The following is a 26,642-nucleotide window of genomic DNA, read 5'->3' on the forward strand; positions in this document are numbered from 1 at the left end:
CACAAAGTGTATTAATATACTGGGGTAAAAACAATTGTTTCGATACGGTATCTATATGCTTGATTTAAAATTCTCTTCCAATGCAAGTGACAATATGTAATCATTTGGACTAATGATATGGGACCGAACAGCTTCACTGCAATACAGGAGTCAGGCTGGAAGAGATAAAATAAGCCTCAACTGTAGTGTTAGGTACTTGCACAAACACAAAATTATCACTGCAGCATAAACTTTGGTAACAATGTTGTGCCCAATTGTCTGTTCTTCAATGGACACAGCTGGTATCTGGAACGTGTGGAGGAGGATTGCTGGGATGAACCATTTGTTGGAAACAAGTAGAGGGCCAAAAGGTGCAGAAAACTTGCAGTGAATTGAAGTGATTTTCATTTCGTTCATCCTATCAATATTTTTCCCCCCAATCTCTAGGAAAATGGGAATGTCCTTGGCACCACTGCGACGAGTGCGGTAAATCCTCCACCTCCTTTTGCGACTTCTGCCCAAACTCATACTGCAAGGAGCACCAGAAGGGAGCCTTGACTGCCTCCACGCTGGATGGCCGTCTCTGCTGCTCTGAGCACGACCCGAACTGCCCCACAGAATTTGACTCATCCTCCTCCGTCAGTCTTCAGAACAACTCGGCAGCTGAGGACACCGGTGAAGAAACCACTGAGTGAATGCTTCCAAGTGGCAACATCATGGACTTGCAGTACTTATCAGGGCAACGTTTAGTGTTCTGCGATAAAGGGCTCTGGGGATTGTAAATGATGCAGAGTGGAAAACCCAGATTCCGAGGGAGTAAGTAAAGATGACCAAAAGATTGTTTAGATTTTTTTTTGGTTTTACTTTTGAACACCTCAAAGTGACGATTGTCCTTTAAGAATTATCGTAATGACAGGAAACAGTGCTCTCATTTTTGTCTTTCTCTAAATTGTTAGTGTTCAGTGGTATTTGTGCCCGATTATTGACGTTGGAAGAATTACCTGCCCTTGTCCATTTAAAAACCAAAATCTAAGGATAATGCTATGTAGTTTGTTTGATTTATGTTTAAATTAAAATGAATAGTTGTGGGCAGGGGAGGGTGCTGGGATGGGGGGAAGGGAGAAATTAATGGACAATACATGAATTCCACTGAGTGCTCAGAAGGGGAAATCTGACCCCCTTGCCTCCACCCCCACCTCACCTTTCCCCACTCTAAGATGGAAAGTGGATTGTGTACAGCACTTTGTTAATCTTGAAGAATCTTTCAGTGGACCACCACGATCTGCTCGCACCAGGAGTGGGAAAATAAAACCCATGTTAGAAGCAATCGTAAACTGCCAGATCAACAGTTGTTGAGCCTCAACACTCAACAGGAGAATATGAAGGGGTTTAATTTCCAGCACGGTATACAGGTATGAAGCCTAACAGTGGCTGGCAGTGTTGTGTTATCCTTGAGGTTCAGATAGTGCAAATAGCCTAGCTTTTGCCCTTTGTGGCATCGGATGTCATCTGATATTCAAGTGTGGAACATCCTTCCCACGTTTTACTTGTACTTTTTATTGATATTTACAGTTGTATTTTCTCCACCTGTATAAGTGAGCATTCTAATTTGAGTTCTGCCTTTTTGGAGTTCATGTTTTCTGTTGTCAGCACTACCATTATGGCTACGTTGATGTGTGATTTTATTATTTTTATACATTTATATGTAAAAAGCAAAATTATGATCGAAAAGAATCATGATTTAAAAAAAAACTAAAGTGTCATCTTTACTCATAGGAGTGTTTTATGAACAACTAAAATGCTCTTACTGAGTGAAAGTACTCCGAGAATCATAGAATCATATATAGCACAGAAGGAGGCCATTGAGTCCGTCACAGCTGTGCTGGTTCTGAAAGAGCCAACCAAGTTTCTTTGCCCCTTTGTCACTCATTATCTGCTTTCATCATCCCTTCAGTCCTGATTATCACAACTTGCTGTGCAGAAAGAGTTCTCCTTAACTTTCCTCTTCCTTTTGCCAGTATATTAAATCTGTATCCTGTTGTTCCCGACGCCAACCCCCAACCTCCATTCCTTCCTGCTAATGCAAACAGTTACTCACTATTTACCTCACCCAAACCCCACATAATTTTGAACACCACCGTTGAATCTCCCCTTGACCTTCTCTGTCCATCTATGATTCTATGCTGAAGTACTCCTGTATATAATAAACATTTAAATATGTCTGTATATTTAAAATAACCTTATACCTATCACGTTCTGATACTAGAACTTCGGTAGAATAAACTTGTGACATTTGTTTTTCAGCGTTATTCACACATTGTATTTAATGGCAAAAAATAACCCTCCTCATCCATCACATGTCTACGTGTTGCAAATTCAGGGTACCTGTTGAAAAATGTATCGGTAAAACTCCAAGTTTCCTCAGTTGCTCAGACTGAATTTCCATTCATTTGCTTTCCCATTTTGAATCTTCTTCCATTGGCTCATGACTCCTTGCTGAGTTGTGACTATTGGGTGCTACCTACCTTTGGACACTCCCTCCCTGACTGTTAGCTGTGTCAATCCTTTCTATAACCAGCAAAACAAAAAAGAGTAACTGTCTATTAGCAGGTGCGTATAGGACAGTGAACCTAAAATTGGCTGATTTTTACTCGGGCATCTTTTGGAAGAGAACATTGGATTTCCATCATCGAACTGTGCTTTGTGCACCAACCTATGGAGATAGATAAAGTGGCAGCTGATGGGAGACAAATGAGGGAGGTGGTGGGAAGGAATATTCTTCTGCTTCCAAACCACTTGTCTGCATTTGTGAGTCTCACCATTCCCCAAAATTATCTGGAACTGCATCTGTCTCTGGCACTCTGTTTGCAGTCAGCCTCCAACTGAAATACTTTGCTGACTCCAGTTCCGAGTGCGACTGACAAGTCAGTGAAATGTGAATCCAGTCTACTCTGACAGATGGAAGATGTTGAAATTTTGGCATTGTATCTCAGTTTTTCATTACTAACAATGAGGAAATTTCAAGTTCATGTAATCAGGACACATGATGCTGGAAAGAAATGTTATTGTAGAATATGGTTATCGCAATGGCTTTCTCTCCTCCCCCACCTACTTGCTTTTGACCAAAATTATTTTTTGCTGCTTTTGCTGTATTCTTCTGTCTGTTTTAGACGACTCCCAGTTCTGCATTATCTGTTGGTGCTTTTCAAAGATTCTTGTGTGAAGCTGTCTTTATTTTAAATGAGATTTTTTAATTTAGTCTTAAATGGCTGCACTTTATCTTTCCCCTCTGTCTCTTTCACTGAGTCTGCTATTGTACTCAAGTAGAAGGAACAGCTGGGGTCTCACAGAAGTTTCTTTTGAAATGAAGCACGTGGAAAGAACATGTGACAATGTATTGTTCTCATTGGATAGTTGCACTAAGTTGTTTTTGGGGTAGAGATGGGTACTGTGTTTCCACTGCTCCCATTTTTCCATGTTCAATAAATCACCCACCACCCATGCCTGTACCAGGCATTTTGGCCAAGAGTCCATCACCCTGCCAAATCCATGGGGAGACTGAAAAAGTGATCTTTGTGTCACCATAGCTCAAATAACACCGACTCATTTTTCCAGCAAAGCACCAAAATCTGATGAGTATGTCTTCCTTTTGGGTTTTTCTTTGATAACTTTGCGACTTGACCCATTTCTCCTATAAAATAGCTCTGAGTACTGAGCCAGAATGCCTTATGTGTACCTCTGTTCAGACTTTATTTCGTCGTGCAATTTGTGACATTAAGTACACTACATAGTGACTGTGGTTGTGCAATGTGTTAGCATTCTAGCAAGCCAACTCAGCTTGTCTGCTTTGGTGATCCTTTTCCCTCCTGCAGCTCGAGCTAGCATTTTAGAAGTAGTTTCATAAATTGGCTAAACCCATCTGCAGCCTTTTTTTTAAACATAAAGGGTCTTTGAGTAACTGTGCATATCCGTGTGAGCAGCACTTTTAAAACGACAAGTGTGCAATCTTTCATGTCGGCCAAGCTTTCATTGGCATTGCACAGGTACTGGGGTAGAGGGAGGTGCAAGTGCTGACGTTTAACTGAGCTGCTGGCTAGAAGGAAACCAGAAAATTTGGCGGGGGGGAACCGCGTCTTCCCCCTCCACCAGCCACCCCCATCCTAGCCCTGCTTGTTTTCCTTAGCAGTCTGTTGAACTAAGTGTTAAGGTGAAGTAGTCTTCAGAAGGGTCTGTTTGAAGGTACCTCTGTCCATAGCATGAGTTGGTGGTAGATCAATTAAGCTGATCCTTCACCCCTCAACCTATCCCTCACCTTTCACTTTAAACTCAATGTATTAGTTTGCTAAGTGCGCTGTCATCTGTGACTTGATGGTTGAATTGTCTGTCGTGTGGCACTAACTTCCTCTTATTTTGATTGTTGTTGGCTGGTATGGGTTCATATTGGTAGGATGTGAAACAGAAAAATACAGAAACTCAAATGCTGCTTTGCGTTGTCTCAGTGTCTTGGTTTGTAAACTAGCAACTTGTAATCCAGCACAGGGGAAGGGAGGAGAGAGGGACATCTCCAGGAAAGCTGAAGCTTACTCTTCAGGTTGAGAATGGCTGGTATCATCAGATGTGCTGCCAAACTAGGATGTTTTTGAATGTAATGCATTTTCATTTATTCAATTGAGGACAGTGAAAACGTCTGGCAAAATATTGCATGTGGCTTCTGGGATGCATTTGCAATGAAAAGATGAGGAAACTTTGAACAGCGTATTGACATTGGTGAGCCTGGGAATGTTCAGGTTGGAAGCCTATGATTTAGAACAGGGAGATTTCTGCTAATTGATCTGTTTGAATGGAGAGGAATTTGCATTGCCTCTTGCAGCACCAAATCTTACAGCTTTCAGCACTTAATGCTGGTTAAAAAAAAATTCCCTCTGATTGGAAGGCCGTGCTCTGAATACCATTGTTGAATGCATATTGCTCACTGAACATTATAAAATATGAAGAGATGGTTGTGAATCCAATGGAAGGGTCTGGAACACTTCAAGTGGGAAAATTTGATCCTTAATTGTGCCCAAGAAGGATATTCAAGGCCATTTTTTAAATTTAAGATTGTTTGTTTATTTCATTGTTAGTTGTATCCCTCCATATCCTGCTAGTTTTACTTCAGTTGCTTTGTGCCGCCTGATGGAAAAGGGTATCTTTATCGTTGTTGAAGATTGTAATGCTGCATACCAGTTTGTCGGTGGGACAAGCGTTTTATTAATTAAATGTTACTTTTTTACTGTATAATCATGTAAATATGTGAAACATGTGAACAGGGTTTTAACCTGCGAAGCGTTCCATTGTGTACAGAAAGGTGGATGTCTGGAAGTATGTTTATTCTTGCTGGGCCCTGGTCTATTATCTCTTATCCCTGAATATTCTTTGGTTGGGGATGCATAGTCACTCCAATTAACAATGTGTGATTGGCCTTGAGATTTTTATATACAGAAATAATTTAGTTTCAAGCAGTTTTGAACCCAAAAATACTGAAACATTAAATGTACAAAGTTTTGAAAGGCTAGGATTCAGGTGAAACAGTTAAAACCATTTATCGTGAGAACGACAAAGAGTAAGTTTATCAATCCTGTCTGTTAGAAATGGGAACAGCTATACATGTACAGCATTGCTTTAATTTATTATGTTCTTTCAAGATTTTCTTCAATGCTGGTGGGTGTTTATCAACCGTGAGGCTCTGTGACACTGTGTGGAAAGGACATGGATTCTGGTCACTTTGGAGTGGAAGAGAAGGGATTCTGAGAAACGAAATGGTGAACTCTTGATATCTGATCTATTTCTGCTAGGAATTGCACATTGGTTAAAGAAATAATACAAGATTGGGTTTTTCTAATTTGACAAAGCAAGACTGATAACCACTTGGACTGACTGCTTCTGGAGTAGTTATCATGTCTTGTGACTTGCTCTTAGCTGGGTGGCATTTATAATGTGTTTACAAGAGAATTGTGACTTAGGAAAGGACAGGTGATACTGGGTACATGGGGTATCCTCACAGCAACAAACAGGCCTGGCTTGTTACTTAGATGAGAAGTCACTGAGAATGATGACTTTGTACAGACTTCACCAATCCTGTTGGTGGAGGGTGCTTTTTCAATTATGTTTTCCAAGCATAATCGAATCACCAAGAGCCAGCAAGAAAGTACAGGTGAAAATTGTTTGTGGGGAACATAAATCTCATATGCTAGCTTTCAGAACTCCCTGAACGTGGGAAACTGAGGTGGGGGCGGTGGATAATGAACAAAACACACTGAAATAAAGCACTTTGAATGACAGTTCACACTGACAGAACTAAAGAGTGTGAAGTTGTTGTGATAGGAAGTTTCTCTGGTCCGGCTGTAGAAATAGAGGCCTTGCGCACAAGCTCTATGTTGCAGTGTCACTACGGATGTGGATTGCCAGCTTCAGTGTCCATTTCTAGATGGCTTATTAAATCAGTGTACAACTCTCTGCAAGGCCCTTCCCCAGCTGTTGAAATGTCTTGATTGAGGTCAGACTTCCACAACTCTGGGAATGTTTTGCCAAGTGTCTGAGGGATGTCCTCATTGGGAGAGAAGGTCCAACTCAATTGTTGCCAGAATTTCACTAAACCTGTTGGCCTTCGTGTCACAAACTGACTCCATAAACAGGCAGCAACCCCTCTGTGGCTTTGAATGACTCTGATGTTGTGGTACAAATAGACCCTCAGCTATTTTCACTCAAATAAAAGCAAAATACTGCAGATGCTTTGAATCTGAAATAACAACAGAAATGCTGGATGAACTTAGCAGGTCTGGCAACATCAGTGAAGTGAACGTTTCAGATCGAAATGATCCTCCTTCGGAAAGACCATCCTTTTCCATGCCTTTCTGTCTCTAACTCAGTATTACACATTTGGATTAATCCTGCCACAGTGAGGGGTTTTGTGTCTTTTTTTAACACCATCAGTTAACAAATTCAGCAAATGTATTGCACTTAAAAGCTTCCTCCTTTTGGATGCTGTCAAGTTATTTTTGCAAGAGAAAACGGATTAAAATCCACCTCAAAGAGCGTTGATTCATTAGAATCATCACTGGTACTAAACAGTCGCTCCTCTTACCTGGCTTCACACAAAAGTGTCTAAGATATTTTTTATTACTTGAAAGTTCTGTATCATTTCACAGTTATATTTGTTTTTGTAATTTTATTTATAGGTAGACAGTGCTGCAGTATATTTTTGTAACGCCATGAAATGTTGACTAATTACAATTCAGTATAGCTCATTATCAGGTAATGAAGTGTTTCTTGCAAATACTGTGTACAATAGGATAACGTTGCACAGCAATCAAAAACAATTCCTTTCGTAATTCCCCATTTATTTAAAATATGACATTTGTACAGCTTGTTACAGCTGATCATGTTACTTTTCTTTTGGAGAAAATTGAATTGCTTTGCAAACAAAGACAGGATTTGGGAATTCAGAATACTGACAGAACACACTAACACTAACTTCCCTTATCAAACCACTTGGGGTGTATTGTTGCAAAGACAACCTGTTGCTGTTCAGAGTTTGCAGAATGCTGCTCTTAAATCTTGTCATTTCCACATGTAATTGCACAAGAGTGTGAAAACTTGCAGCTTTACTGAATGTACATGGACATCGCCCCTCTCCTCACTAATTGGACTGCTTGTAATCTAGCCTGTGACTGTATTCTATGTGTTTGAATGTAGGATTGTTCAAATTCTTTTTGTATATGATTAGTCACTGAGATGGCTCTTTTTCTTAAAGAAAATTTTATTTCAAATTAAAGTCGAAAATTTGCCATGGTTTGCTTTCATAAAAGGTTAATTTTGAAGTTTTGTAATGACATTCCATTGATCTAAAGGGAAAATAATACCGACTTGCTTGATATTAATTTCAATAAACAGTTCTCAGTGTTCAAATGGAGGGTCTGCTTTCTGTGCTTGTCTAATCGAGGTACAATTTGCAAGCAACCAGAATGTCCTTGTAAAGTCCTTACATTAAAAGAAATCCCAACGTACTTTCCAAATAAGATTGAGGCTGAGCCAGAAAGCAGGGTAAAAGGGATGACTGAAAGCCAGATTAAATGGTTTGATTCTGAATTTCTAAGAGTGAGATGGAGATGGCTGCATAGAGGAATAAAGGGATGGGACAGCATGCTGAGATGCAGGAGATTTGGAGCATTTGGAACAGAATTGTCAGCTGGAGGGGTTTGTAGACATGGGGAAGCACCTCTTCGAGACAAGGATTTGGAACTGAAAGCATTAGGAGCTGGGGAGACAATGCAGCTTAGTGCAGAGGGGGTGATGGGCAAATGGGACTTGAGTGTGGGGCAGGTTGTGATCAGCAGAGTTTAGTTCACTGGAGAGTTTGTGGATTGCGAAAGTAGGGAGGCCACTGAAGGAATCATTGTTTTAGAAGGTGGGAGCTAAAAGGACAGACAAAGGAATAAAAATGAAAGATGCATCTTAATGAAAATCGAAAACCAAAGCTGATGGGGTTTGGATTTTGGAGGGAAAGGTGTGATGGAAGAAAATCATGTGGGCCATTCCAGAGTAAATTGGTTAGATAGAAGAGACCATTTCAACTAACAACATAGATCAGCAAAATAACCTGCTTGATGGCCTGAACAAATTTTTCCTGTTATCTGACATGTCAGACATTGGGCATCTAAAAAAAAAATGTTGCTTACCCCAGAGATGTCAAGAATTCTTCCCTTAGTGACTATTGTGGGAAACTGGGGAGGGGTGCTCTGTCTCACTGAGTGATTGTTGAGAAACAAAGGTGAGCAAAGAATGCTCAGCTAATGAGTGATTGGCCCATCTATTGGTCAGTGTAACCTGATGCATCGTTCTCTCCAATCAGCTCATTGTGTGGCAATTCAACCAGTACTGACTGTGTGGCAGCACATCATGATCCAGGTTGCACTAGTTCAAGGAGAGCACCCATCATCAATTTCTCAGGATGATGGCGGCACATCCTGGCTTGTGAACATGGTTGATCAAAGTTAACAATGACACACCAATTCTCTACTAGAACCGCAGAGCACAATACCAACCACGAAGGAGCAAATGAGACCGTTTTCCCTTGATTTTTCTATTGCTCACTGTGAGCCAAAAGTTCTGTTTTGAACCCTCAGGGTAAGACCCAATCTGAATCAGGTGATACGCAAAACAGAACTGGCTGCATCTTGCAGTCTGAACCAATGAATAGTTTATATGAAGAACGTCACAGAATGTGCGGACGTTAAGTATTTGCAAATTCTTTCACTTTATAACACCTTCAGATGTTTGGTTACACTGGAAGTTCTCGATAAATACAACTTTTTTGTTGCATCAAGCAAACAGACAGGGGCAGCAGCTGCATTTGAAGCCCATGTGGTTAATTGCATTAGGAAGAGAGGAGGGTGGATCAGTTTGGCCAACTGGCCTGTTTTTTTGCTATAGGCAGAAGAGTATTTACATACATAATTTGTGTCACAAATAGGTTCACATTAACACTGCAATGAAGTTACTGTGTAAATCACAGTAGTCGCCACACTCTAGCACCTGTTTGGGTTTACTGAGGGAGAATTTAGCGTGGCCAATGCACCTAACCAACACGTCTCTCAAACTGTGGGAGGAAACCGGAGCACCCAGAGTAAACCCACGCAGACACAGGGAGAACGTGCAGGCTCCACACAGTGTTCCAAGCTAGGAATCGAACCCAGGCCCCTGGTGCTGTGAGGCAGCAGTACTAACCACTGTGACACAGCTGTAAGTACTCAGCAAGTAAGTACTCAAAATATATTTCCAGCTTTACGATTAATTGGGGCTTGAAGCCACTCTAGGAAGCGGATCAGAGGCTTTCTGAAAGCAATGGAATCCAGGGCATAACTCAGACACATTTAAAACGCCAGGAACTTGTGTGCTGTTAGCTCAACAGTTTGGCACATTGGAAAAATCTAGCATGGATTTTGAAACAGTGAGAATGGATCGCAAAAGGGCAGAAATATGGGTTGATAAATTCTGGAGTTGCCTGATGTATCGGACCAGCCTCAGAGGCCACAGAAAGAAAGTGGAGTCCGTTGTTGAACACGGACGGGAGATATGAAGCGAGAACCCTGAGGGGGCATGAATTAAGGAAGTTGTGGAATTAATGGTAAGCAAGTCAGCTTCCAAACTCAGAGGGCGAGAAGGAGGTATAAAGGCCAGTTGGGGAAGCTGGAGTGCTGTTTGTGTGCATGGTATGAGGAGGGACAATGTTGAGTATAAATTTGCAAGGCTAGTATGTTTTTACGCTTCAATAAAATATATTGGAGCATAAAAATGCCAATGTTTTTATGTTGTAATGTGCAGTGTGGGGAATCTCATTCAGTTTGGCCAACAGCACTAATAAACCATTTTGAGATGCCAGCAACTTTTCTACCATGCTTAATTTGAGAGATATGAAAGGATGTGAAAATGAGCAGGTAGTGTTTACTTTTTAATCTTAAATAGGTATAAAATTGCATGACTTAAAATGGGCAGATAAATAGTAGATGCAGTTGAATGTGTGTTGAGTGATGCAACAAATTTGGTTGAACCCTAGTTGCACTCAAGATGACGACCTGACCCACGTTGAGTTCAGTGAATCCTATCCAACTCCGCATATAAAGTCACCTCTGCAACCTTTAATCCTTAAAATTAGTGCACAGGGATGTCACCATTACATGGTATTTACAGCAATATTAGATATACATTTACGAAATACAGATTTATAAACAGGAAAACTCTTCCCCAGAATATTCTCATCTAGTTCACTATCAGCTAGGGTCACATGGGGTAAAATTTCCATTAACAGTGCAAAGTTCCTGGAGTTTTAAATATACGTGAATTGTACAGGCCCTGGATTGACAATCTGATTGTTGAAATTCCCCTGCTTCAAGAAAGCTTGCGAGGTGCTCATTTTTAACTGCAGAATTGTAGTTTTTACAGATTAAAGAAAAATTAACTTGCACTGAAATTGCCTTGTGTGCGTTAATTGAGCTTTTAAATATTTGTTCCATTTTCAAATTATTTTCATTGATTTTATATCAGGTTACTGAAGTGGAGGACAGGAGATTCTCTTTAAAATGCCTTTGTGATCAACTCATTGTCAACTGAATTAATAAAACTGCACCAAGTTACCACTGCGATGAATCAAGGAATGCTTTTCTTTAATGGCAAAGGACACTTCTTCTGTTACAATGCATGATTGCTCTGGTTCATGGAAGATTTTATATCTGTGATTTCGCTAATTAAAACTTCCTCAAACTTGATACTGTGTCTCTCAGCCCCCCCCCACCCTGGTTTTGGTTTCCCTCTTTCTGAGGAAGGATGTTGTTGCTCTCAAGGGAGTGCAGTGAAGGTTTACCAGGCTGATTCTGGGGATGGCGGGACTGATGTATGGGGAGACATTGACTAGATTAGGATTGTTTTCACTGGAGTTCAGACGAATGAGGGGGAATCTCATTGAGACTTATAAAATTCTAACAGGACTAAATAGGGCAGATGCAGGGAGGGGCATCCAGAACCAGGGGTCATAGTCTGAAGATTTGGGTTAGACCATTTAGGATGGAGATGAGGAGACATTTCTTCACCCAAAGAGTAGTGAGCCTGTGGAATTCATTACCACAGGAAGTTATTGATGTCAAAACATTGAATATATTCAAGGTAGCTGAATATAGCACTTGGGGTGACTGGGATCAAAGGTTATGGGGAGAAAGCAGGATTAGACTCTTGGGTTGGACAATCAGTGATGATCCTGATTAATGGCAGAGCAGACTTGAAGGGCCAAATGGCCTCCCCCTGCTCATATCTTCTATGTTTCCTCCTTTTTAAGATGTGGAGATGCCGGCATTGGACTGGGATGGGCACAGTAAGAAGTCTCGCAACGCCAGGTTAAAATCCAACAGATTTATGTGGAATCATGAGCTTTCGGAGCTCTGCTCCTTCACCAGGTGAGTAACTCTTAACCTGCTGTTGAGAGACTTTTTCCGATGCCCTTTTTATTGCAGCTGGGAGTTTTCACTACAATAGCTTGTATTTTACACAGTGCATTTATGTACTTGACATCAAATGCAGACAACCAGTTCTGTTGTTTTGTAAGAACTTCATTTTGAATAGGTGTAGAGATTTCACCGAACTTCTGTATGTGGTTTCCTCCAATGAGAATTCTCGTGTGCAGGACAATCACACTGAAAAGAAGAGCAAGGTGACCAGTCTGGCATAGAACAAAGTACTGAGCAAAGCAATCACTCAATTTGTGTTTGTGCACCCCCAGCACATCATAAATATTGATTTACAGGATGCTGAGTACAAGGAGAGTGAGGTTTGGGCTGGAAGGAGTGTTTAGGGATGTGAGAAGGGACAAAATGGAAGGTCAGGATGTTGAGTACAAGGAGAGTGTGGTTTGGGCTGGAAAAAGTGTTGGGGATGTGAGAAGGGACAGGATGGAAGGGCAGATGCCACATCTTCTGAGCTTGTGGAGAAGGTAGGATGAGACGTGGAGCCACCGTTTGAAGAGTTGAAGTAGTAGTTTTTTTCCAAATGCTGCAACATGTGATTGATTGTTACAGTGCTGAAAGTGGCTGAATTGTGGAGTGCATGATTCATCTCTGCCCCCAATGTTTCCACCCTCACATCAGCCAATCTTCAACGAATTGAATTCAGTCTGTGTGATAAGAGAACAACTGAACACAATGGATACAGCCAAGGTTATAAGCCTTGACAAATCTTAGCGCCCAAAATATGGTGTCACTAGCCAAGCTGTTCCAGTAGTTGCAACAAAGTACAAAATTGCTGAGCTATGTCCCTTGCAGAAAGAGGAAAAATTTCTTAGCCAATTACTTCCAATGTCAGGACTCTTTAAGCCCAGCAGTGTGATCAAAATCCTATCAAGTGCTTGTTCTGATCAGCCTTGATCCATTGGAGGATAAAAGAGTTGAATTCCAACGGTGAGGCAGGAGTGCCTGTCCTTGGCTCAGGCCCCAATTGTCTGAATGGAGCACTGACAAACCTGAATAAAATTCAAGTCAGGAGAAACTGATTGATTAGCTGGAGCAGACGAGTGAAGGAGCAGAGAGACAGATAAGAATTTACCTATTAAAAACCTGTTTAAATAAGTTTAAAGCACTTTTGTAGTAAGAACTTATCTTGTAGAACTGTTTAAATCATTTAAAAGCATTTTTGCGGGCTTTTTGTATTTACCGCTTTAAGAATTCTAAGGGAGTGGATTGCAGGGAGTTGTGGGGGAGCAGGCTTTAAAACAGCGCCAGGTTTAAAAGGAGGCCTGGTGTAGACAGCAGGCAGCGTCGGAGCGGGCAGTGGAGTGAGTGGGAAGCAGAGTGAGCTATTAGGGCTTTGGATCCAAAGGGCTGGGGAGAAAAAGGGCCAGGTAAGTTCGTGTGGAAATTTTCAATATTACTACAGTGAATAGTGGAGGAGCATGTGGTCTGTTGTTTCTGTATGATGTGGAAACTGGTGGACCCCAGGTCCTTCCCAGTGACCACGTCTGCAGTAAGTGCAGGTTGCTGGAGGAGCTCTAGCTCAAGGTAGATGAGCTGGCCGCTGAGCTACAGACACTGAGGCTCATCAGGGGGAGAGAGGGTGCCATTGTCAATGGGGTGCAAATGACATCCACCCCCCCCCCCCCCCCCCAGACTGGCTAACTCTAATGGTCAGGAACAAGAGGGGGCTTCTGAGAGGAGGAAGGGGGGTCGGGAACGGAGGAAGGGGGGTGGGGAGCGGATGCCTCAGCCTCTCAATCTGCATAACAGGTTTGAGGTTCTTGCTTCCAGTCTGGACGAGAACGAGGGAGGTGAGGTTGGTGAGCAAACTGCACACAGTACAGTGATGCAGCAGGACATAGGCAAAGAGAAGGTGAAAAGGAACGTAGTAGTAATTGGAGATAGTGGGGTTAAGGGTATTGACACTGTCCTTTGTCACAATGACAAAGTGCACAGAAGGGTGTGTTGTCTGCTTGGTGCTCGGGTCCGGGATGTTGCATCTGGGCTGCAGAGGAACCTGGAGTGGGAGGGTGAGAATCCAGTCGTTGTGGTACATGTGGGTGCCAACGACGTAGGCAAAATGCGAACTGAGGATCTGGGGAGGGAGTATGAAAAGCTGGGAATGGAATTAAAAAGTAGAACCGACAAGGTGGTTATCTCTGGGTTACTGCCTGAACCAAGTGCAGACGGGCGTAAGGTTGATAAGATTAAGGAAGTGAATGGGTGGCTCAGGGATTGGTGTGGGAGGAATTGATTTGAATTTATGGGGCATTGGCATCAGTATTGGGGTAGGTGGGACCTGTTCGGGCGGGATGGGGTTGGTCTGAACCGTGCTGGGACCAGAGTCCTGGCGAATCGTGTAAATAGGACTGTAGACAGGGCTTTAAACTAATTAAGGGGGGGGAGGGTGCGAGGGTAGGTGACATTACGGGGTCTAAAGTTAAGGAGAGGGTTACAGCTAAGGGAAGAGGCCGAGGATGTCCCAATAATTAAGGGAGTAGGGGGCGTGAGTATGGTTGGTGGCGTTCTGGCAAATAGGGTCCAGGTGAAGGCTGGGATGAAGGCACTTTTTATTCCGAATGCTTCGTGCATTCAGATAGTGGATGAGCTGGTGGCGCAGATCAGCACAAATGGATATGATCTGGTGGCCATTACAGAGACGTGGCTGCAAGGTGACAGGGACTGGGAGCCGAATGTCCAGGGGTATCAAGTGTTTAGGAAGGATAGGCGAGAGGAAAAAGTGGGGGGCGTAGCTCTGCTGATTAAGGATAGCATCAGGGTGGTAGCAAGGGATGATATAGGAACCAAAGAGCAGAAAGTGGAATCGTTGTGGGTGGAGATTAAGAACAGCAAAGGGAGGAAGATGCTGGTGGGTATCGTCTATAGGCCCCCAAATAATGACGTGGAGGTGGGGCGGGCTGTTAACGCGCAAATAAGTGCGGCGTGCAGGAATGGAACGGCGATAATTATGGGGGATTTCAATCTACATATTGATTGGTCGACCCATGTTGGACGCGGTGGGCTCGAGGAGGAGTTCTTGGAATGCTGCCGGGATAGTTTCCTTGAACAGTGTGTGTTGGAGCCGACGAGGGAGCGAGCTATCTTCGATCTGGTGTTATGTAATGAGGCGGGTAGAATTAGGGACCTTGCGGTGAAGGATCCTCTTGGAGAGGGTGATCATTGTATGGTGGAGTTTCTGATGCAGATGGAGGAGGAGAAAGTGGGATCCCGGACACGCGTCCTTTGTTTGAACAGAGGGGAGTACGGTGGGATGAGAGAAGAATTGGCAAATGTTGACTGGGGGAGCGCGTTGGAAGGTAGGTCTGCTGAGGAGCAGTGGAGGATCTTTAAGGAGATCTTTCTTGGTGCTCAGCAGAAATTTATTCTGATGGTTAAAAAGGACCGTAGGAGGAGAGGTAATAAGCCGTGGATAACGAAGGAGGTGAAGGAAAGTGTTAAATTAAAAGTGGAGGCATTTAGAGTAGCTAAGAGTAGTGGGCAAGAAGAGGATTGAGAGAGGTTTAAATATCAACAAAGATTGACAAAGAAGTTGATAAAGAAGGGTAGGAGAAACCATGAAGCTGGGCTAGCGCTTAATATAAAAAAGGATAGCAAGAGTTTTTATAAATATATAAAAAGGAAGAGGCTGGCTAGGGTGAACGTTGGACCCTTAGAGGATGAGAGGGGGGACTTAGTGGAAGGGGATGGGGAAATGGCTGAGGTCTTGAATAACTTTTTTGTTTCGGTCTTCACAGAGGAAGACGTGAATAATTTGCCGGGTGTTAGCGATGGAAAGGTGGTAGGACTGGAGGGTCTCAATGACATTACTGTTACTAGAGAGGCGGTGCTCGACAGACTGGAGGGACTGATTGTGGACAAGTCCCCAGGACTGGATGGACTGCAGCCGAGGGCTCTGAAAGAAATGGCGGAGGTCATAGTGGATGCCTTGGTGGTTATTTTCCAAACGTCGCTGGATTCTGGGGAAGTGCCGGAAGATTGGAAAGCGGCTAATGTTACGCTGTTGTTTAAGAAGGGTGCCAGGCAAAAGGCAGGGAATTATAGGCCGGTTAGTTTAACGTCTGTTGTGGGTAAAATGTTAGAATCCGTCATCAAGGAGGAAATAGCGAGGCATCTTGAGGGGAATTGCTTGATAGAGCAGACGCAGCACAGTTTCGTTAAAGGGAAGTCGTGTCTGACAAATTTATTGGAGTTCTATGAGGATGTGTCTAGGGCGGTGGATAGAGGAGAGCCGGTGGATGTGGTCTGTCTTGATTTTCAGAAGGCGTTTGACAAGGTACCTCACAAGAGGTTATTGCAGAAGGTAAGGGGGCATGGAGTTGGGGGTAGGGTGTTAGCGTGGATAGAGGATTGGTTGTCAAATAGGAGGCAGAGAGTGGGGGTCAACGGGTGCTATTCGGATTGGCGGTTGGTGACTAGTGGAGTGCCCCAGGGGTCGGTGCTGGGGCCTCAGCTATTTACCATTTATATAGATGATCTGGAGGAGGGAACCGAGTGTAGGGTGTCGAAATTTGCTGATGACACCAAGATTGGCGGAACGGCAAATTGTGCGGAGGGTGTGGAGAGTCTGCAGAAGGATCTAGATAGGCTGGGCGAATGGGCCAGGAACTGGCAAATGGAATTTAATGTTGGCAAGTGTGAGGTGGTCCACTTTGGTAGGAAGAATGGTAGGAAGGACTATTACTTACGTGGCGAAAAACTGCAGCAGGCGACGGTGCAGAGGGACCTCGGGGTCCTTGTGCATGAGTCGCAAAAACCCAGCTTGCAGGTGCAGCAGGTGGTCAGGAAGGCGAATGGGATGCTGGCCTTCATAGCGAGGGGGATTGAATATAAAAGTAGGGAGGTCTTGCTGCAGCTGTATAGGGCATTGGTGAGGCCGCAGCTGGAGTACTGTGTGCAGTTTTGGGCGCCGCACCTGCACAAGGATATTTTGGCCCTGGAGGGAGTGCAGAGGAGGTTTACTAGGCTGATACCGGAGTTGAGGGGATTGAGCTATGAGGAGAGGCTGAATAAACTAGGCTTGTACTCGTTAGAGTTTAGAAGAATGAGGGGAGATCTCATTGAGACGTATAAGATGATGAATGGGATGGATAGGATAGAGGTGGAGAGACTCTTCCCGCTCAAAAAAGACAGTAGGACTAGGGGGCACAGCCTCAAAATAAAGGGGAGGCGGTTTAGAACGGAGTTGAGGAGGAACTTGTTCACTCAAAGGGTGGTGAATCTCTGGAATTCTCTGCCCGTTGAAGTGGTGGAGGCTGCCTCGCTAAATATTTTTAAGAAGCGGGTTGATGGGTTCTTGATAAGAGAGGGGATTAAGGGTTATGGGGAGAGGGCGGGAAAGTGGAACTGAGCCACGACAGATCAGCCATGATCTTATTGAATGGCGGGGCAGGCTCGAAGGGCTAGATGGCCTACTCCTGCTCCTATTTCTTATGTTCTTATGTTCTTTTCTAGTATTTACGAAAGAAAATTGCATGCAAAAAAAATCACATTTGTTGCTGTCTTCTTGTAATGAAGGGAAGCACCATGAGAGGGCAGCATATATTACTAGGTCTTCAACTTTGAAACAAGAGCTTCATCTTTGTTTTTGTAAACAATTCTTAAAATATTCAACAATTAATGACTACTGTATAGATCATAGCCATTTAAATGCAGTATCACTATTTTAAAGTCATTTGTTTATTAATGTGACTTCAGTTCTAGGGAATGGTAGACAGTAAAATGGCCATAATTTAGAATTTTACCAAAGTCATCTACATTTAATGACATTTATACATACATTTATCTACATTTAATGAACACTCACATACAGGGCTGCCAAATGGAAAGCAATACAGATTTCAGAGACTTCCTGCCCTAAGCCAATCCTATTTAAAGAAGCAGTCTAGCTATAGCTCCTACATTTCACAGTGTTGCAGGATTACGATGACTTGCACACTTGTTTGAAATTGATTTCCCTTAGTTGCATCAATATTACCATTGGCCGATTAAGGTGATATTTCAGTAGTTTGACCAACTGCTGCTCTGATTTCCCTTGCAGCAGCGTGCATCTGCAGCCAGAGATGACTGACTGTGTCCAGTAACTTCTGGTTTTCATTGAATTGCACTGTGAATTCGATACTGCTTTCTTAACTCGATGCCAGCCTCTGGTGTTAAGTAGCAGGACCTTGACTCCTGCATCTACAAAGCCGGCACAGTGGTTAACACTGCTGCCTCAGTGCCAGCTATCAAATCCAAACTCAGGTGGCACTCAGGTCCATGTGGCATTTGCCCATTCTCCCCTTGTCTGCATGGGTTTCCTCTGGTTTCCCGCCATGCTAAATTGCCCCTTAGTGTCACGTGGGATTGTTGTGGGTGCAGGCTCATTGGGCTGGATGGCCTCCATCTGCACTGTCGGGATTCTGAGTTTAAAGCCCACAGTTTTTAATGTGTAGCATACAAAACATAGCATAATGGCAGAAAGGACAAAATTAGAAAAGGCAGATAAACTACTGCAACAATTACCATTGTGAATCCAAAAGGTAGAGTGGTTTTAATTTTACAAAACCATCAGGCAATAGTACTAACTGAATAATTGGAGCATACAGTAGCATACAATCATATGTATTTGTACACAATTTTCTTCTCCACTGTCTGAACTTCCATCTTGACAGGACATTTATACAGGTATGAAAGGAGAGTCTCAGTATAGCCAATTAAGAAATAGAACTTTTGAGGTGGCAATTTCTGAATGAAGATGGCGCAGATGACAATGACGTTAGCTCTTCTCTTCAAAACCACTTCATTGGCCAGACATCCATGGAATGTTCCAAAAATAAATTTGCGAATGAAAACATCTTCAATTGTGCGGTCTGCAGCTCCCTCTTCGCCATCCAGGTTGCCTGAATCAAGTTGAAGATGTTTAGTGTCCTTTACTGTTGCCCAAGTGTTGCCAGCACAGTTAATCCGATAGCAAATCATACAAGTCCTCAACAGCACTACCCTCTGGGCAGTCTGTTGAGAACAACTTGTGGGGAAGGCTATCATCCATATTTCTTTATGTACAAAGATTGCTGAACTTTTTGAAATCGGAACACCATTAGCAGATTAAATCACAATTATAAATTTTTCAGTCATATCCAATTTAAATCAATCTCCATTCATTTTCTCATATGCTGTACTGGCCAAGTGGTTTACTTGGAAACTGTAAACAATGATACCGCCTTGTGTACAGTCAATGCATTTTACCGTGCTATCTTTCTTTTAGGGAAATCTTGGGGTATTTTATTGCTAACTATGGCTAGTTGATTTTAATGTATTCAGAAATAAATCTGTAAATCACTTACTGGTGTGTTGAGAGAGCCAACCTTTCCTGTGAGCAATGAAGTGAGGTGGATGCACCTCCTCGTAGGTAACTGGTTTATCACCTTTGCCAACACGAACACGAGCTGCTCGATTCTGGAAAAATAAGTTCATCCATAGTGAATCTGTAGGCTAGTTAGCTTAATGTCTGTCATGGGGAATGTGTTAGAATTGATCATTAAAGAGGGTCTAGCTGCGCACTTAGAAAAAGTCAACAGAACCAGGATGAATTGGCATGGTTTTGTAAAGGGAAATGACATTTAACCAATTTATTAGAGTTCTTTAAAAATCTGTGTGAATATTTTTGTTCTAATTTCCCACTTGTGAATTATCTTTCACTTCCTGTCCATTTCTCCTTGGGTTGCTTGACCACGATGTGGATGTGCCGGTGTTGGAATTGTCGACCTGATAGGTTGCAAGAAAGGATGTTCCGAAGCATGGTACATTGGGGAGACGCTATGACAATGGATGAATGAACATCGCTCGACAATCACCAGGCAAGACTGTCCCCTTCCTGTTGGCAAACACTTCAGTGGTCACGGGCATTCAGCCTCTGACCTTCGGGTAAGCGTTCTCCAAGGTGGCCTTCACGACAGCGCAGAGTCGCTGAGCGGAGACTGATAGCCAAGTTCCACACACATCAGGATGGTCTCAACAGGGATCTTGGGTTCATGTCGCACTATCTGTAACCCCCATGACTTGCCTGGGTTTGCAAAACCTCACTCACTGTGCTGTCTGGAGCCTTTAACCTGTGATCAATGCTCCTTCCACACACATTGTCAGCCACTTTAGGACTTGAACAGCAGGTTAGGTGTAAAGATTCGCATTCTAATCAGTAATCTCTAAACTGTCTGTGCTTTATCTGCTCTGTCCGAGGCCAGAACTCTCCATTCACCTGACGAAGAGGGAGTCCCCTCAAAAGCTTGAGAGTTTACTATCAAATAAATCGGTTGGACTAAAACCTGGTGTTGCTTGACCACCCCAGTATTACCAGTTAAGTCTTCTCCATTTTCACTTCCACTAATGGTTTACTCCAATTCAAGGTCCGGGGGTGTCGGAGCCTAGCCTACTGAGGCAGAATACACTCAGGCCAGGCGCCAGTCCAGCTCGGCACACATCCAAACACTAATAGGCAATTTTACTGTCGCCCATCCACCTTGCCTACATATCTGTGGACTGTGGGAGAAAACTTGAGCACGTGGCTGAGAGAATGTGCAATCTCCACACAGATACCTGAAGCTGGAATTGAACCTGGGTCCCTGGAGTCAGGCAGCAGCAATAAGCACTGTGCGACCCTGGCTTTTACATTTTTCATCAGTTAAAGGTTCGTCAAGCTTCTCAGGTCAGCAGATGAGTTCAGTCAAATCTCTGATAGTTAACTGAAGTAACACTTTTTTACCTTGAAGCATGATGCTGTTGTTTGTATACTTCTCCATGCAATCACACATTGCCAAGATGACAGAATCTGAAATTCAAAAAAGTTTAATCTTAAATTGCAAACTTAATGAATTAACATTCAATTGAGCAAAATTTAAATTAGTTCGTCTTCCTTCTTTGTTTTGGGAATTTCTTCCCAGTGTGATAATTTTTTTCTCACTGACCCTGCAATTGTATTTTAACAATCAAACAGGTGATGGGGCTTTGCGATTAAAGATAGAAAAAGAGTTATCAGAAGCTGGCCTGTAGCAGGGGCAAAGGACAAGTTAACGGTTTCAGTTATTTACGTCTTCTCATGTTGCCAGATTTAATTCCTGAGACTGGGTTATAAACGTATGAAAATGATCTCTCCAAAAGACCTGGACGAGACCTCTCTAGTTTCTAGACAACAAGTCAATGACTGATAGTGAAGAAATGAGAAGCATATCAAGGGCAGAAAGGGAAAGCACCTGACAATGATCAGTGTTAAATATCTTGCTGCCAGAAATGTTTGTATAAGTTTACTTCAGGAAAAAAAATGACAATTATCAGAGTTCCTCACACTTAAGACGGGAAGCTGTTGCAAAATAATCAAATTTCATCTATTGAAATAAACTTGTGGTCACATCACACTTTTTTAAAAGAGAATACATTTACGTAACAAGCTGTACGGACAGCATTTAAAATTAACTGCTAGCGTTTTGGCTCGAGTCACAAGGTTCAAAGAGGAAGTTCCAGTCTGGGGATTGAGGACAAAAGTTGAGGCTAACACTGCTCAGTTAGCTGTACTAAAAGAGATATTTTTGAGCTGAGCCTTGTCAGTTCTTTAGGGTGCAAATTAAAGCTCTCACTGGCGGCTTTAAAGAGATTGAGCATTATGCCCGTTGTCCAAACAAGTCGTTAGTCCTCAATCAACATCATACTAACAAATTATTTAGTTATCAAAACGTTCCATCGTGCGTGGGATCACACTGTGCATAAAAAGATTGCGATGTTTCCTCCAGTGCAACACTTGTACTTAAATAAGAACAGAAAAACGCAGCAGATCTGGCTGCAGCGGTGGAAAGAGAAACAGTTAACAGTTGGAGTGCGTTTGATTCTTCAAAGCTCTGGAGAAGTACTTTCGTGACTGTGAAAGAGCTGGTGGTCGTGAAAGGTGATGGATAAATACGAAGAGTTTCTCAGAGGCAAAATGGGTGGTGGGAGGCGAGAGAAACGAGGAATGCTGATGGACGGTCTGCTCCTCACAGTGCATTTCTCCTGTTCAGATATGTATATATATATTTGATAAAACACGCTCAATCGCCACCGACGTTATTTCCAGGGAAGCATCCTCCCCTCTCCTCCACCACGCCTCTGCTCGATATGATTACCAGTGAGACATTTCCCAGACACTCAGGGACGTTTTAAAAACGTTGTCGCTAACATAAAGTGCTTTCCTTTACCGGCAGCTGACGACAACTGCTCCTTGCCGCCGCCGCCGCCATGTTGCATTCGCACAGGACTGTGGGAGAGAGAGTGCGCCGAGTATTTTTTTTAGAAAAATAACTGCGGTGAGCGCCGAAGGTCTGAGCCTGTGGACGGCTTCTCGACGGCAGAGGTAAAAATAATAAAACGGAACGAAATGAAATGAGCCGCAGCAGGAGGGTCGGGGTCAAAGGCACGGCTGGGGTTACCAACGGTCGGCCCTCGCGCCGGGGTGGGGCAGTGCGCAGGCGCGGCACGAGGCCAGCGGGCGTCGAGCTAACGGTCGAGGCACGAGGGGGCTGAGGTGTTAATTTTAAAAGTTTATTTTATTAGTGCCACAAGTAAGGCTTCACATTGAAATTGCAATGAAGTTGCTGTGAAAATCCTCGGTCGGCACACTCTGGCGCCTGTTGGGGTCACCCTGAGGGAGAATTTAGCACCTAACCAGTACGTCTTTCGGACTACGGGAGGAAACTGGAGGACACCCAGGCAGACACAGGGAGAACGTGCAGACTCCGCACAGATAGTGACCCAAGCCGGGAATCGAACCTGGGTCCCTGGTGCCGTGAGGCAAAAAAAAGCAGAGGCGCCAATTGAGGAGGTGGGTGAAAGTAAGCCCAGATGTGGTAACCAGAAGAGCAGTCCAGTGTGTGTGTGGCGTCAGAATGCTTGAGACTGAGAGAAGACTGTTCGTGGCCCCACCCCGAGACAGATAAATTACTGGTTGGGTGAGCGCACATGCCTTGCTTATCTTCAAAACTCACGTCTTTATTTGTTGCCGTAAGGTTTCTCTGCAGCGGTGAAGGTGGTTTCGGGGTAGCGCATTTATTATTTACACGAGTTAAGAACGTGTTCGTTAATCCACTGTAAGGGTGACGTGTTGCAGCTGCAGAATGTGGGCGCTCCCACACAGCCAGGTAGGTGAGTTAGGGGGAGACACATTTGCAGTGGTTTGTCAGCCCTGAGTCATCAAACTGGAGATTAGATATAGCTCTTGGGGCTAAAGGGATCAAGGGATATGGGAGGAAAAGGGGATCAGGATATTGCATACGATGATCAGCCATGATCAAAATGAATGGCTGAGCAGCCTTGAAGGGCCGAATGGCCTACTCGTGCTTTTAATTTCTGTGTTTCTATGATGGCTGAGCTGCAATCATCACGATCATCAGGGAGGGCTAAAGTTATCTGGGCACTTTTTTAACAGCTGCTGGTCATATCCTTTAGAATAGGGTTCAGTCAGTGGTCAGGAACAGGATGATAGGACCTGTGAGTGAGGCAAGTAAGGGACTCTGGAAAGCAGAAGTGGAGGAGCCTTCGGCTTTGTTATGATCCAATAGATTTTAGCTTCTTGCAGCCCATGTGGATGAAAGTGGTGGTGACAGGGAATAAACTGACCTCGACACCTTGCCACAGGAAACCATTGCAGTAGGGGGTGTTAATAGGAATGTGGTCATTTGGGACAATGTAGTCAGGGACACCGTTTTCTGCAGGCGAAAGCGGGAGTCCACCTAGCTATGTTAACTGTTCTGTGTCAAGGTTTGGGACATCTGTTATGGGTTGAATTGCACGAGAAGGAGAAGATCCAGAAGGTACCAAAAACGTAAGATTCTGCTGAGGGAATATGAATAACTCGGGCTAAACCTGAGCCATGAACAAATTGGCATTGGGTAAATCAGAATAGAGAGTTAAATGTATGGCTCAAAGAATACTGTGGGAGAAATAGGTTTTGGGACACTTGCACCAATACTGGGGAAAAGTGGGAGATACACTGTTGAGATGGGCTTCATTTGAACTGTGCTAGGTGACGATTTTGGTGAGTGGGGTGAAAGAGAGGGTGGCACAGTAGTTAGCACTGCTGCCCCATAGCGCCACAGACCCAGGTTCAATTCTGGCCTCGGATAACTGTGCGGAGTTTGCAAGTTCTCCACATGTCTGCGTAGGTTTTCTCCTGGTGCACCAGTTCCCTCCCACACTCCAAAGATGTGCAGGTTAGGTTGGTTGGCCATGCTCAATTGCCCCTCAATGTCAGGGAGATTAGCGTGGGGTTACAGGGGTAGGGCCTGGATGGGTTTGTTGTTGATGCAGGCTCGATGGGCCAAATGGCCTCTTTCTGCATTGTAGGATTCAAGCAGGTTTGGAAAGATGAGATAAATTGGAGAAGACAAAAGAACAAGGTAGGAATGTGGGATGTGATGATCGGAGCGTGGCTCTGAAGTGCACAGTAGGGATACAATAGTGTACGACCCAAAGAGTGCACCAGCAAATAAGACTAGAGGTTCCAAAAAAGACCCAACTGAAGGTTTTGCATGTGGACACATGAATTGACAGCACAGAGAGAAATTAAAATATGTGATCTGATAGCCATTACAGAGACATGGCTGTAGGATGTCAAAGCCCTGAATATTCGGTTATATTTAGGAAGGACAAAAAGCGAGGAAAAGGTGGAAAGGTTAATTAAATGACATTGATGCGATATTTGATTTGATTTATCCTTGTCACGTATTAGCATACGGTGAAGAGTATTGTTTTTTGCATGCTATTCAGGCAAAACGTGCTGCTCATAGAGAAGGAAACAAGAAGGCGCAGAATGTAGTGTCATAGTCATAGCTAGGGTGTAGAGAAAGGTCAACTTACTGCAAGCTAAGTCCTTTCAAAATCTGACAGCAGCAGGGAAGAAGCTGTTCTTGAGTTGGTTGATACCTGACCTCAGACTTTTGCACCTTTTTTCCCAAAGGAAGAAGGTGGAAGAGAGAATGTCTGGGGTTCTGGGGATCAAGATATCAAACCAGCTTGGCAGAAATGAGAAATAATAAAGGTAAGAAGTCACCTGTGGAAGTGATTTATTGGTCCTCAAACAATAACCGCACTGTAGAAAGATATATCCAGGAAGAAAGGCTCATGAGAAAGGTACAGTGATAATTATGGGTGTTTGGCAAAGGTAGCCTGGAGGATGAGTTCATAGAGTGTTTTCAGGATAGTTCTTTAGAACACGTTTTTGCACCAACCACGGAGCTGGCTATGCTAGATCTGGTGATGTGCAGTGAGACAGGATTAATTAATTATCTCATGGTGAAGACACGTTAGCTAACAGTGACCATGCTATGATTGAATCTCCCATTCCACTTGATTGAGTGGAGTGGCTCTAACATCAGTATTTTAAACTTAATTGAGGGCAGGTATGAGAGCATGGACATAGGAGGCAAGAGTAAACTGGGAAATTAGGTTAAGGGATAAGTCAGTAATGATGCAGTGGCAGACAATTAAAGAGATATTTCAGAATACCCAGAAAAGATACATTCCAGTGCGGAAGAAAGACTAAGGGAAGAACAACTATTCCTAGCCAACTAAAGAACTTGAAGTTCGTATCAAATTGAAAGAAAAAGCATATGATTCCACAAGATGTGTGATAGGTTGGACAGAATGTAATGAACAACAAAGAATGACCAAACAATTGATAAGTAATGAGAAAGCTATTTCAAAATACAAAAACAGATCCAGAGTGTTTCTGCAGATATTGGCCCTCGTGAGAGTGAGAATGGGGAATTAATAATGGAAAATAAGGAAATACCAGATAGTTGATCAGATATTTTGCATCTGTGTTCACTGTAGAGGATATAAATAATTACCCAGACAAATCTGGGACTCAGAAGATGAAGGGGAGAGAGGAACTTGAAACAGTTGCAATCACCAGGGAAGTTAAACCTGACAGCTCTGCAAGTCCTGATGGACTTTATCCTTGGGTCTTCAAGTTGCAGTTGCTGAGCTAGTGGATTGATTTTAATTTTCCAAAATTCCCTAGATTCTGGGAATGGCCAGCAACAGTGAGTGTGACCCCTCCATTCCAGAAAAGAAGGAAACAAAGCAGAAAACGAGAGGATAGTTGGCTTAATATTTATTTCTTTGCTTAAGCAGGTTACGGCAGGACACTTAAAATCTCAATGTAAATCAAGCAAAGTCAGCGTGGTTTTGTGAAAGCGATGTCATACTTGACTAATTTGTCAGTTCTTTGAGGAACTAACAAGCAACATGGATAAAAGGGAACCTGAATGTGCAGTATTTAGATTTTCAGAAGGCATTTGACATCAAAGGTTACTGTGCAACGTAAGAGTTGCTAGTACAGGGACTAACATATTCTCATAGATAAAGGATTAGTTAGCTCGCAGAGAACAGAGATTAATGAGTCTTTTTTCGGTTGCACCTATGTCAGACTCCTACTTATTGACTATAGCTCGGCCTTCAACACTATCATTCCTATGAAACTCATCTCCAAATTCTGTGACCTGGGCCTTGGCACCTCCCTCTGCAATTAGATCCTGAACTTCCTAACTCACAGACCTCAATCAGTAAGCATAGGCAACAACACCTCCTCCATGATCATCCTCAACACTG

The 26,642-nt window shown here is 43.3% G+C and overlaps 2 protein-coding genes across 6 annotated transcripts in view; one reads left to right on the forward strand and one right to left on the reverse strand.

Moving 5' to 3' along the window:
* nsd3 (nuclear receptor binding SET domain protein 3) overlaps nt 1-7,930 on the forward strand; it is an 80,923-nt gene extending 72,993 nt beyond the window's left edge. For all 5 annotated transcript variants that reach the window (XM_080217137.1, XM_080217140.1, XM_080217139.1 and 2 more), the window contains one exon: nt 427-7,930. In XM_080217137.1, coding sequence (XP_080073263.1) covers nt 427-674 — 248 coding nt within the window. In that variant the 3' untranslated portion in view covers nt 675-7,930. The remainder of the gene's footprint in view (nt 1-426) is intronic.
* A 9,756-nt stretch (nt 7,931-17,686) lies between these two features.
* Nucleotides 17,687-22,312, reverse strand: mrps24 (mitochondrial ribosomal protein S24). The gene is made up of 4 exons (XM_080217118.1): nt 22,232-22,312; nt 20,770-20,835; nt 19,355-19,466; nt 17,687-18,910 (listed from the first exon to the last, which is right to left on the reverse strand). The coding sequence occupies exons 1-4, from the start codon at nt 22,271-22,273 to the stop codon at nt 18,627-18,629; spliced, it is 504 nt and encodes a 167-aa protein (XP_080073244.1). The 5' UTR covers nt 22,274-22,312; the 3' UTR covers nt 17,687-18,626.
* Between the last annotated feature and the right edge of the window lie 4,330 nt (nt 22,313-26,642).

Source organism: Carcharhinus amblyrhynchos, chromosome 34 (assembly GCF_965287045.1).
Source record: "Carcharhinus amblyrhynchos chromosome 34, sCarAmb.v2.hapA, whole genome shotgun sequence".
NCBI classification, from domain to species: domain Eukaryota; kingdom Metazoa; phylum Chordata; class Chondrichthyes; order Carcharhiniformes; family Carcharhinidae; genus Carcharhinus; species Carcharhinus amblyrhynchos.